The sequence below is a fragment of the Ischnura elegans genome (genome assembly GCF_921293095.1).
Source record: "Ischnura elegans chromosome 13 unlocalized genomic scaffold, ioIscEleg1.1 SUPER_13_unloc_1, whole genome shotgun sequence".
NCBI classification, from domain to species: Eukaryota; Metazoa; Arthropoda; class Insecta; order Odonata; family Coenagrionidae; genus Ischnura; species Ischnura elegans.
This window is the reverse complement of record NW_025791657.1, coordinates 7,436,096-7,448,897: the sequence shown is the minus strand read 5'-3', so window position 1 is coordinate 7,448,897 and position 12,802 is coordinate 7,436,096. Positions and strand designations below refer to the sequence as shown.

The following is a 12,802-nucleotide window of genomic DNA, read 5'->3' as shown; positions in this document are numbered from 1 at the left end:
TGTGCTAACAAATACTACAAGAAGCATATTAATACCGAATATTTCTTTCTAATTTAACGCATTCCTACAGGAATATTCCCGGGATATTCTAACAGGAATATTCCCGGGATATTCTAACAGGAATTTTCCCGGGATATTTCAGGAATTTTCTTAGCGTAGTCCAGGAATATTCCAAGGATAGTCCACGAATATTCCCACCCAAGTAGCAATTGAATTCCATACAATATCTATAATATCCAACTGTAATATCCAATTTTCATCCAAAAATATCGCTTAGATATTCGCATCATATCCGAAGTTGCCGCCAAATGCCATCTATATAATATTCAACTTGGATATTACCTAATATCCAATTTTCATCCAATAATATTGTAAGAGTATCCACAAAATATCAAAATTAGCAAAACAAAAACTAAAAACTCTGTTCTGGTGCCAGTATGTATTTAGTGTAATCATGAAAGTACTAGTGCATCCGTTGTGTCATTTAGTGTGAGTGACAGCTTCAGCATTTAGTAGCATTTACATGCATTTTAAAACATCCTGTCTAGGCAGTAGAGAGCGTTCATCAACATAATGTAACATACTGGTGTGTTTTGCATTGTTCTGGCACACTGTGGGAACACTTACTAGTTAGTTTGAGACTTCCTGCTGACAATTAATTGGATAAAGAAAAAAAGCAGTGAGATTTAGGTCTAATAGGGTCTACGGAGAAAATGGAAAATGTATAGTGTGCTTTTATGACTAAACAATTATATTTAACTAAATATAACACATATTTTTTCCGATGTACCACAGAATCTCAGAAATATATAAGAAATTGAAGTCATTACACACAACAAAGGGGCCAGGCCCAGATGGTATTCCACCTCTTGTGCTTAATTACTGTCAAGAGGTTTTAGCGGATCCAGAATTATTTAATCAGTCTATCCGTCCAATGTAAAAAAACCAATCTTATCGCATGAGTAAATTCATTAAGCATAGTAAGTTAAAAGTCAGTTCAAGAAGTAGTCAGAATTTCGATGTTAAATATAACCAGCCAAATACTTCAAAGTGTTGATAAATAATGATACCGTTAGAAATGCCTTTATTCAATATAAACAAAAAATAAAGGCCAATAGGATGAATATCAATGTTTTTGCCTGATCATCCTTCCTTAAGGTCACAAGAATCCATGAAGAACCAGCTCACTTTTCTTCGTATTTCTTCATAACTGGCATTTGGAAAATTCTTCCTTACTACACCTGTGAACAATAGATAAACACTATTAAAATCTATTAGTGATGCATCTAATTTGTCTAATTAAAGTTAGTAATTTTTTTAAAAAGTAATCTCTATTCATGGGATTCTCCCTAAAGCTATATAAATACCAACATTCAACAATGGAAATTTCGAAAAAATTCCTCATCAGTTCTAAGTTAATGGATAACTTTGAAAAAAACCTTGAAAATTCGAAGTACTAAATTGATTTGAGAATTTATTTCTTAATAAATTCAAACCAATTTGTATAAAAATAAAGACTGAAATACCCTCTGATCTTTAACAAATATGATTACATTTTGAAGGAAGCAAAACTAATATCACTCAACAGCGAATTAAAAAATGTAAATGACTTTAAATGACTCAATCAATAATAAAGCCGAGAAGTTTTTTTTCACAATCCTCTCACACTACGGTGATTAAATGTGTCAAGCACAAAAATAAATTTAAGTTTAAGCAAACGCAATGTTTTTCAATCCACGGAAGATGGATTGACTGAGTTAAGTCTCAGAAAGTGTGAGAAGGTTGAAAATATTAAGAATATGCTTCATTTAAAATAAAAATGTTGCAATGGCAACACTTTTACTTACCCATATTCTGATGAAGGAAGCAAATAAGTAGAACTTCAGCGGTTGATAAAGTTTCGTTGGAGAAGTTTCGCCAACAGCTAACAAAACACTACAAAGTTACGTGATAACGGAAGATGATTCTACGTGCTGGTGAAACAAGTAAAAGAAAAAATTAAGATCTGATAAACTTCGGCAGGATCAATTTCGCAAACGGCGAACACAACACAGTTAACGTAACATTATTCTTGTCTTCGTTGTACGTGAGAGTGGACCATATTGGACGCATGTGTGTATCGAAGGAAATTGACTATTGGTGGAATCGACCATCGATGGGATCGATGGTATCCACTATCGATAGGTCGAAATCACGGGCAGGAGTCTAAATCTTGGCATTCAAAAAATTAAGTTTCGCCTTATGACTTGAGGATTAAAACCCACTGATACATATATCTCTTTTTTTGTTTCATCGCCTCAGTTAATTAAATATCACGAGTTAAATCACATTTCGAAGAGCATTCTCCTTTATGAAACGAGGAAAATCTTTTCATGGCAGGATTTTTTTAGATTTGCTTGATTTTTGAATTAATCTGCATTTCATTGCAACCCAGGCGGACGGCGTTCTTGGGTGTTCCGAACATAAATGATAAAACATAAATAATAACCTTTGCTCAATCCTATATGTTAATTGAACTAATGTTTCGGAATAGCTCTTTTAGTACGTATAGGTACTTGAAGAAAACTTTGGAGTAATGTGAATTACAAGTGTTAGAGAGATATGACAATTTATATTTGTTTTGTGTTCTTATTTATTACATCTGCACTCACATTGCTACTCGCCACGAGCCTTAAGGGGGGGAGGGTGGGATGGCCACCCCTCCCCAGGCAACAGCGGTACAGGAACATTTTTAAAAAAATGACATGCCTAGAAATACATTTTACATCATTTTGGCACTACAGATTTTACTTTATGTAGATGCAGTGGTTATATTTCAGAACTAGATAAAATGTTTAAATAAATTTATTATTTCTCTGAGCTTTGGGGGGAATATATCCCCTCATCCCCCACATAGTCACGCCACTGAATACTTTTTCACCAAGGTTTTACCTCGACGTCGTTCCTAGGTCAGTCCAACATCGCCTTAAGTCGACTGCAGTATGCTGTGAAGCGATGTCGGTCCTACTTCGATCTGATGTCGTATATGTCGGCCGACATATACGACACAGAAACGATGTCGAACCGAAGTCGGGCCGACAAAAGATGCTACTGGGGATACTCCCTCATACGTGTCTGGAAAAAATAATGCACGCTAAAATTGATGTTTTCAGGGGAAACTTTGTGAAAGTGATTCATTTTAAAGAATGCATGCATTTTATGTGCCAGGGGTAGAGCATACCATGTTGTTACTCTCATTCACCAACTCTCTCAACAGTCAAGATGATGAAAAATTTTATATAACTACACATGCAATGAAAAACTAAATGTAGTAACAGCCTAAATTAGCCTAAGCAGCAAAAGGATATTGAAAAATGATTTGAGTCATAAGGTTATGTGAAGACCAGTGGAATAGAATGTATGAATTTATAACATTATGAAACTAATAATCACATGGCATTTTTCTTACCATCCGTGTACCCTTCCTCTACCCACCATTAAGGGTAAGGGAAGGAGAGAAAAATCCTTCGTGTACCCTTCCTTGGAACTCCTTCCCTTACCATCCGTGTACCCTTCCTCTACCCACCATTAAGAGTAAGGGAAGGAGAGAAAAATCCTTCGTGTACCCTTCCTTGGAACTCCTTCCGTTACCATTCGTGTACCCTTCCTCTACCCACCATTAAGGGTAAGGGAAGGAGAGAAAAATCCTTCGTTTACCCTTCCCAGACGGCACAGAATCCTCCGTATCTAATTCGTATGTACATAGTACCCATTGACTACGGGGATACTGTGCCGCTTCGTCGCTTTTCGTCAATGGATAATTTCCATTCGCGGCCTGTTGACGACGCGCGTACGCAGCATGTGAATGTCCGCTACAAAGCACGTACGATTGAATACGAAGCGCGCAGGAACACGGCAGTCAGGCTAATCTCAAGCGATTAGGTCGAAATTAGATATATCGTAACTTGCCTGATCGAAAAATGTATCGAACGCAACACAATCGATAGCTACCGACCGTAGCGAGAACCTTAATACGAATCATTATGAATTGTAAGTTCTCAATAGGTAAATAATACTATATCATGAATTCTAATTACCATGATACAGTACTATTTACCTATTGAGAACTTACAAAACTTACTCGGCCACTTAAATAACTCGGCGAAAAATGAGATTCTCAAGGCTAATTCACGCATCCCCAGCATCCAGCATTCTTAAGTGGCTCGTACTTACTTAGAAACCTTGAGATGTTAATAAGAGTAAATTCTTATTAATTTTGACACTAAATAAGAAATCACATAGCCCACGAGCATTAAAAAGCTTACCCTAAAGCCTGACGAAATAACATTTTTAAAGAAAAATTGCCGATGAAACAGGATTGCTGACACATCTGCTATTAGTATGATCGAATTCATCAAAATGCAAGCAAAAATTAACGTATAGTTCAGTCTCAGCTACTAAAACTTACCCATATCAAGCGCTAAAGTATTTGAAAAATTATTTGGGATGAGTTAAAGTCTCTAGGTCACTGCAGTAAATGTATAAACCTATTAAAAATATGAAAGTCCTGCCAAATCATCAGCAAAAACACTTGTAAAATAAAACATGGTATCTCTTAGATCACACCTCCGATTTTATACTTACTTTGCATGAAGTCACCACCACAAGAAATTTTAAAGAGGCAGGAAAAAAAAACCCACAGAAATACAATACATATATTATGTATTTTCTATTGTCACCAAATTAATATTTCCAATTTTGTCTTCTATCCCACATCTAATTTAGCGAAACAATTACTCTTATTCTCTTTCGAATAGAAAATTATTTAAAAGAGGACTGGTCGATACATAAAACTATCTTCAATACTTTCTCCGATGAGCGTCCACTATCACAGCATCAACTTGCACAAATCAAATCCACAAATATGTCACTTCTTCCACCATGTCTGCATTATGTATTTTCTATTGTCAACCACAATAATATTTCCAATTTTCTCTTCTATCCCACATCTAATTTAGCGAAACAATTACTCTTATTCTATTTCGAATAGAAAATTATTTAAAAGAGGACTGGTCGATACATAAAAACTATCTTCAATACTTTCTCCGATGAACGTCCACTATCACAGCATCAACTTGCACAAATCAAATCCACATCCACAAATATGTCACTTCTGCCAAAATGGCTGTCTTTTTGGGGACAGGTAACAGTGAAGCAATGGTACCTTCCTCCAATCTGGGCACCTTCAATTCAGCATGAATTTTCTCCTCGTCTTCTCGTCCAAGGCCACAGATTATTTTCTGATATCACAAGGTGCGATGTGAAGCTCACACACCTAAAATTAATAAATAATAAAATACTATGTAACTTATTAGGTCAAATCATTTCCAATTTTTGGTATTTCTGCATGAGAAATCAAATTACTAGGCTCGTAAATATATTAAATATTTGTATGCCTGATATTTTTATTGTTTTAAACTATAGCATAAGATAATTTGAAATGATGAAAGCCGACGTGTAATACACCATAGGGCAAGCTAAGAAGCAATATTCGATCCTATAAACTTGGCAGCTTATTCCTAGTTTCTCCTTTAACCACACGTTTACCGAATAAATTAATACAAAAAAGACAACTAAAATGCAAGAATTTTCAAAAAAATTGCTGCTACAATATTTTGAATCACCATTTTTAGTACTGAATAGTACTATAGTACTTCAGTACTGAATAGTTCGGGATGTTGATGCATCAACATCCCGAAGCCACTTCTAACTTAAAATTACATCCAAATAATTACAGCGAGAAAGAGTACATACCTCACAGTTTTTCGTAGGGGTGAAATGTTTTCTTCTTATCGCCCAAATGCACTTCTTCTTCAACTCAGGGTCTTTTGGAAAGCTAAAAACTTGAACCATGTCCCGGAGTTTCCATTACATCCCGACAATACACACACGAAAGGCATTTTTAACAAAAATATCTCACTAACACGTTTCTGAAGCCCATTGAATGAAATTAAAGAATAAGGGAAACTTCACCATTACCAGACACTATTTTTCACAGCCTTAACCACAAACATCCCTGAGATGTGGTGAGACGTGACGTAAACGATGCGATCTCCAACGGCTTGTGCTGGCTTGTGCCAGCTTGTGAAGGCATGTGATCTGATGTGATCTTTCTAGGATGATATGGCACGATGGCACCACCCGCGAAAGAAAATAGTCCCAGACCGAATACAGTTTTATCGATGAGATACAATTTTATCGATGCATATGAATTTGCCAGTCCTCTTGCATCTTTTTTCGCCATTAAAGGAAATAAAGAAACAAAACCTTTTTAGTAACTTCCTAAGCGCGATTTTTGTTTGTGCCGTCTGGGTTCCTTGGGACTTAGCATTTATAACTGGAGAAAACATATCCTGAAAGAGTCTCCTTAGCTACTTTCACCTGCTAAAGAGTATTGAGTTCCGTACAAGAACGTAAGCAGTCTTTGAAGGCAAAGATAGACGGGCTACACAACTAATCTTTAAAATTTCCTTAAGGAAAACAATAATATACATATTCAGTGGCGTTTCCAGGGGTGGGGTCCGGAGGGTTCAGACCCTCCGCCCCCCCCCCCCCGAAGTATAAAAACACAATCATTTTCCTTCATAACAGAAATAAAAATATTGAAAAATAATTAATCCAAAAAATATTTCTTTGATTATTGAAGTTTTTTCGATTATGAAAAGTGTTTGAATAAGTTGAATTCCAATACTTACTATCCTGTTTTTCAAAACTTCTCCCACCTGGTTTTGGACCCCCCCCCCAAACGAAATTCCTGACTACGCCACTGTACACAATAGTTTCTGTAATTGTGTGAAAAAAGTTCATTTTGAAGTTCTTCCATTCACGTTTTAGGATGTAACCTATTTGTGTGGCTGACAATGAGACATCGCTAGAGTGATGTTCAGTATTATAATGCCGATCTTATTTTCTGAAACGAAATAGGTGTGGTAGAAAAAAGTCACAGCTTTCTTCCACATAGGCCCGGGTGCGATTCTCATCTTAAGATTTTGTAGTATAAGTTCCGTTGAGAAACTACTCCTGACAAGTACTTCGATAGCCGAGGTTTTTAAATCTCTAGTTCGTGATCCAGTAATATGAAGGTCCTGGGTTCAAGACCACGTGAAGGCTAATTTTTTTTATGCCCTGTAACTTTAGAAATCACTGTTGCAACTCATCCCCATTCGTTTAACTTAGTTTATTAGCGATTTTTTTTAATTTTTATGTTAATTTATGGATTTTTAGTTTTTATTTTATCCTACCCTTCCTGTACCCTTCATTGAGGCTGGCCAAACCCTTCCCGTACCCTCCAGGAAGGAGAGGGCGTACCCACCAATGTTCTAAAATACCCTTCCCTTACCCTTGCTGAAGGGTACACTTATCCTTCCTGTACCCTTCATCGAGGCTGGCCAAACCCTTCCCGTACCCTCCAGGAAGGAGAGGGCGTACCCACCAATGTTCTAAAATACCCTTCGTGTACCCTCGCTGAAGGGTACAGGAAGGGTACACCTATCCTTCCTGTACCCTCAATGGAGGGTAAACCTCTCCTTAATGGAGGAGTTTATTTTTATCAGGGGGCTACCTGAAGGTAACGATAATTTTTCGTTAAAAAGTACCAATTAAAGTAAACATACCATATGACTGAATTATTCTAACAGGATATTCACTCCATGAAAGGTCCGGTTCCAATCTGCTCTTTGTGGTCTCCATTAACTTTCCATTGCTCTTGTAAGGTGGCCATGAACATTTCCCACCATTCATCCAATTTAGTGGAGCAACAGCAACATCATTCGTCGTGGAGAAGTGAACCACCGCAAATCTCTTTGACATCTTTCTTATTATAAAACATTTACAGGACAAAACCAAAAATAAGACAATTTAACAATTTCAATGGTGAAGTGCAACCAATACACAGTTAATTATTAGTATGCATGAGCGGAATCACAGCATAATTGCCTTTAAAAGGTAGCTTCACATACTTCATAACACAATCTGTTACAGGCCATTGTAGTAGCACAGACATTCTCGGGCCACAAAGAAACACTCCAATAAGCGAAGAGTCACATGGAGTGGCATAAAGATTATTGACATCTAAAAATTGCCTCCCCACAAATACCATACCCTTGGTGAGTTCATTGAAAGCAATGTTTTCCACTTTAATAATACTGCCATTTCTCAGGCCACAACAATTGTTAGCATCATGTAAACCAATGCAGTAAGAATTAAATATTGCCCTTTTATACTGAGGGTCCATACAATGTTCCACCAGGGGACCACCCACATGCGCACTTATGTAACTGACATCAGTAACATGGGCTAACTTCTCAACATTATCATTATTTATGTTATTATTATTTATATATATTATATTATTTATATTCTGCATTTCTCTCAAACGAGATGCAATTTGCTGCAAAGGTTTCTCAGCTTTCCGGACCATCCTTTTCAATTTCTGCATGTAGTTTTCAAATTTAAATGCACTAAAGGCTTCCAAGGGTCCATATTTTTTAACATCATCCGACAAATGAAATAACCCATGAACATTGTGAGACACGTTTTCAGGTCCATAGATGGCTGAGAAAGTTTTCACAAAATGGTGAAGCAGTGAGTTTGCATACTCATTATATACTTGGCAGTACTTTTCTGAACCCAAAATAGATACTGCACAGTGCAGAGCCATGAAGTGCTGGTATTTGTCAGCAGGAAGAACAGAGTGCAGCACCAAAGGACCGGTGTAGAGTAACAGTTGCCTAAATTCAGTAGCTTTCCACCGGTCTATTTCTTTCAAATCTCGGGGGTGACGAGCAAACTCTTCTAGAATAGAAGTCTTCAATTCCATAAGATGAGCTGATATGCTTTTCACCCCCTACTTCCTAAACGAACTGGGACTTCAGCTCTTAGCCAGAGGTTCAACAATTTACGCACCACACCTAAGCAAATTAGGTGCATGTAATCTAAAGGAATTTGAGTTACCATTCCAACGCTTGAAATCTCCTCGAGAGGAGAATTGCCAACATGATGCTCTTCCTGTTCTCGACTTTTGAACCCTTCATCTGTTCTTAAGGCATAATCCAAAGAAGGGTAACAGACTCTCCCACGAATGTACCTCCCTTCTTGTGAGCATTTACTGCAGGAAAAATAACCAGCATGTCCTTTCGTGCAGGTAATGAATGCCTTAGCTGGAGCATCACACACTATTCCACTCAACTTAACAGTTACAACTCTATTATTAAAGTCGATGCCAGTGTCCAAGACATTTATCAAGTCATTCACAAAATCCCTTAAACATTCATCAGCAGAACTTGGCTTTGCATTCCCATGGTAGAGGCTCACCACAAAAGGGCCAAAAAGCTTATCTTCGCTGAGCAATGAACAAAGTATGGGCCAAAACTGGCTTGCACTGCTCTTCGAAAGAGGGAGACCATCAAAGCACATGAATAATTTAATGGTATCAGGAATGTTGTCAGACGGGCAGTGACTTAAGGCAATTTTGATTATGCCTAAAAATCCAAAATAACAATATTTGCCAGGTGCCATATCTTTGACGACAGTCCGTCTAGGTGTCCGAAGCAGCGTTCGCGCATCTCGGGGCAATGAAGAATGGCAAGGATGCTCCTTTAGAATTGCCAAAAGCTTTGACATTGACGACTGAGTTACATTGTTTTCTATTGCCCAGATGGCAAGTTTGTCCTGAAAAGAAGCTTCAACTTCTTCCACAACACTGTTTCCTTCGCTTGGTCCATGACTGTTCATTTCAGATGCTACTGACAAAGAAACATTTTCCAAACCGTCCACATTATCTCCTTCAGAAACAGTACACAAAGGAGTAGCACCCACTCCGTTTTCACAATCACCCAGTTCAGTAGCATGTTCTGCGAGGTCAGAATTGGACTCTTCAGATTGATGCGAGAAGGTACTACCGGAAATAAAATTACTTTCAGTGGCGAGGACTTCTGCAGTATGACCGAGGATGCTAATGGATTCGTTAATATGCCCCTGTATTCTCCTATTTAATTGCCGTCGACCAATTGCAGAGTACAGCTTTCTATGTATTTTTGGCATGGCTGTAATAAGCAGAAATTTGAATGAGTTTGGGTGTCCAGCCAATCAAAGCAGATAAATGCATGCGTTAATTCAGGTTACCCACGGGAATTACAGAATTTCCAGGTTAATCTTACGTGATTACTCGCGATAATTAAGCACTGACGAGAAACAATAACGAATAACACATTTTAGACCAGAAAATGGGCGTTGATGCGGAATTTTTTTTACGTGAAATGAAGTTGAAATTAATCAGTTTGAAATTACAAGTACCCATACAAAAAAATCTGTGCTGTGGCTGTACTAAAGCTGCACTGTAACTGTGCTAAAAGGGCTGTACTGTGACTCTACTTAAACTGCACTTGAATTGAAACATCACAGTACAGTTATAGCACGGTCAGAGTGCAGTTGCCATAGCACAGTCACAGTGGAGTTGCCATAGCACAGTCACAGTGGAGTTGTCATAGCACAGTCAGAGTACAGTTGCCTTAGCACAGTCAGAGTACAGTTGCCTTATCACAGTCATAGTGCAGTTGCCATAGCACAGCCACAGTGCAGCTGCCATAGCACAGTTTTTACTGTAATACTCTTTCCATGAATCAATAATTGAGTCTTGATGTGGCCATTGCATTCCCTGTATATCTTATTGAAACAGGAAGCAGAATTAAATCAAGATAGGCCAATTAGCAGATATATATAGTTCCCTTTTTGGGTGTTTGAAGAGTGGTTGCCTGATCCAATCAGAAAACCGCAAAGAGATAACAGTGGCCAAAACGACTACACTCATTCGTATGTTGACTAGTCTAAGGAAAGATAAACCATATTCCTAACAGACACTCACTGAATTTGTTACGTTCCACTTCCTTAATATGAACAAAGTTTATGGTACTAAAAATATTGCTATCGAAGCACTTAGGTTCCATGAGAAAAATTGACAAATCCTATTCTGCACATCTGAAAGTTGATTCATCGCGAACCACACGGATTTCAGCAAAATCGACGATATCACTTCACCCGCAAGAAAAATTCCCGGCTAAGTAGCTAATTTTGATGTAATTGAAGTAAAGTTCACTTCTTCATGTTCTTAGCGTCGATCTTACATCGACGTATCCATCGTACAGCGTAGAATTCAGAGCACGTTAACAAGTAATGTTACAACCGGTTCAACACCAATGCCAGCCAATGCTCTAACAAAGATGGCTGAGTATCGGCGGAAGTTGTTCTTTTGACCATACTTTACCAAAGTAATAAGCAAGCTGGAGCTATGCATTGCCGCTGTAATGTCAACGTAAATTTTTATATAATTTACGCATTCATATTCTCATGGAAATGATAGTTGATCGTAATACGAAATAATATAGGAATTACTTTCTCCTGTCAATGACTAGTTTAAGTCCAGCCCTGTCGCAGTGGTTTGAGCCATAGTACAGTTCCAGTCATGTTACCCAGCCCAGTCACAGTCCACTTTTAGCCACAGTACACTTCCAGTCATGTTTTCTAGCCCTGTCACAGTCCAGTTTGAGCTATAGTACAGTTCCAGTCCAGTTACCCAACCCAGTCCAGTTTGAGCCATAGTACAGCTCCAGTCATGTTACCCAGCCCAGTCAAAGTGCAGTCTGAGCTCTAGCACAGTTCAAGCACAGTGATCCAGCACTGTTACAGTACAGTTCTTCTCAAATTCTAGCTGCCATAGTACAGTCTAGTACAGAAAAGTGTACTGTGACTGTGCTAAACACAGAGTCCAGTTACAGTGCAGATTTAGTGCAGTCGCAGCACAGATTTTTTTGTATGGGTAGGAGCAAAAATTCATATATGAGTAATGCATATTTCCAGTTTTTCCCGGTCACCGGATACCCCGTGAACCCCGTCACCCATGTCCATTGAAGTCAAGACGTTTATAGTTTTACAAAGGAATGTAATAATACAACCGCGCACGTGAATACCCTAAACTTCTAAATTAAAGCATTATTTATGTACCTGTATCTAAAATGAGGACGGGCATAAAGGATGCCCAAATTGAGAGAAAAACAAGTCCATCAGCACGTGCATTACACACCCCTAAATTCCCCTTGCAATCGTTATTTCCCTCGATATAAAAACCATAATTAGTAATAAAGTTTTTTTGTACTTCAAATAAGTTGTTGCAAATAAATTACGTTCAGCTACAGGCAATTGATGACATCACAAAATATTTTCCGTTTAATTATTTTCACATTTGCGGTTCTTACTAAATACTATATGAATAATTAGCATGTACTCACCAGATATCTTTAATAAATGTCTGCAGTTGTTGAAAGAGACAAGTATCGTGTTTCACCACGAGGTGAAGTGATCACTGATCACTCATCGATGAGTCACAGCGGTCACAGCCGAAATGACTTTGTCGGACGAGTCCCCACAATAATAAATTAAATGGACTAAAATGGCATAGAATATGATATAAAACTAAAATCTAGATGGGACTATTTTAAGTTCAACGATGAACGTCAGCGAAATGCAGCAATAAGCAGCGAGCAGCGAGGTTTCTCCGGTCTTGGTACCGGGTGCTTTCCATTCATTGACACACGTCAACACAAGTCCACTTGCGTCGCGGTTTTAGTGTTCCATTCGGTGTGTGTCGCCGACTGTTGTGACACAAGTCAACAAATGGTAACGCACAGGAATAGGAGAGTTATAAACAAATGCCGCGAGCCGACACAAGTCGACGCGTGAGTCGCATGAATGGAAAGCACCCACCATAGAG

At 38.1% G+C, this 12,802-nt stretch overlaps 1 protein-coding gene across 1 annotated transcript in view; it reads right to left on the bottom strand.

Annotated features, from left to right (window-relative positions):
• Positions 1-12,802, bottom strand: part of LOC124172544 — a 32,670-nt gene that overhangs the window by 9,083 nt on the left and 10,785 nt on the right. The window contains exon 3 of the mRNA XM_046551989.1: positions 8,992-9,890. Coding sequence (XP_046407945.1) covers positions 8,992-9,890 — 899 coding nt within the window. The remainder of the gene's footprint in view (positions 1-8,991; positions 9,891-12,802) is intronic.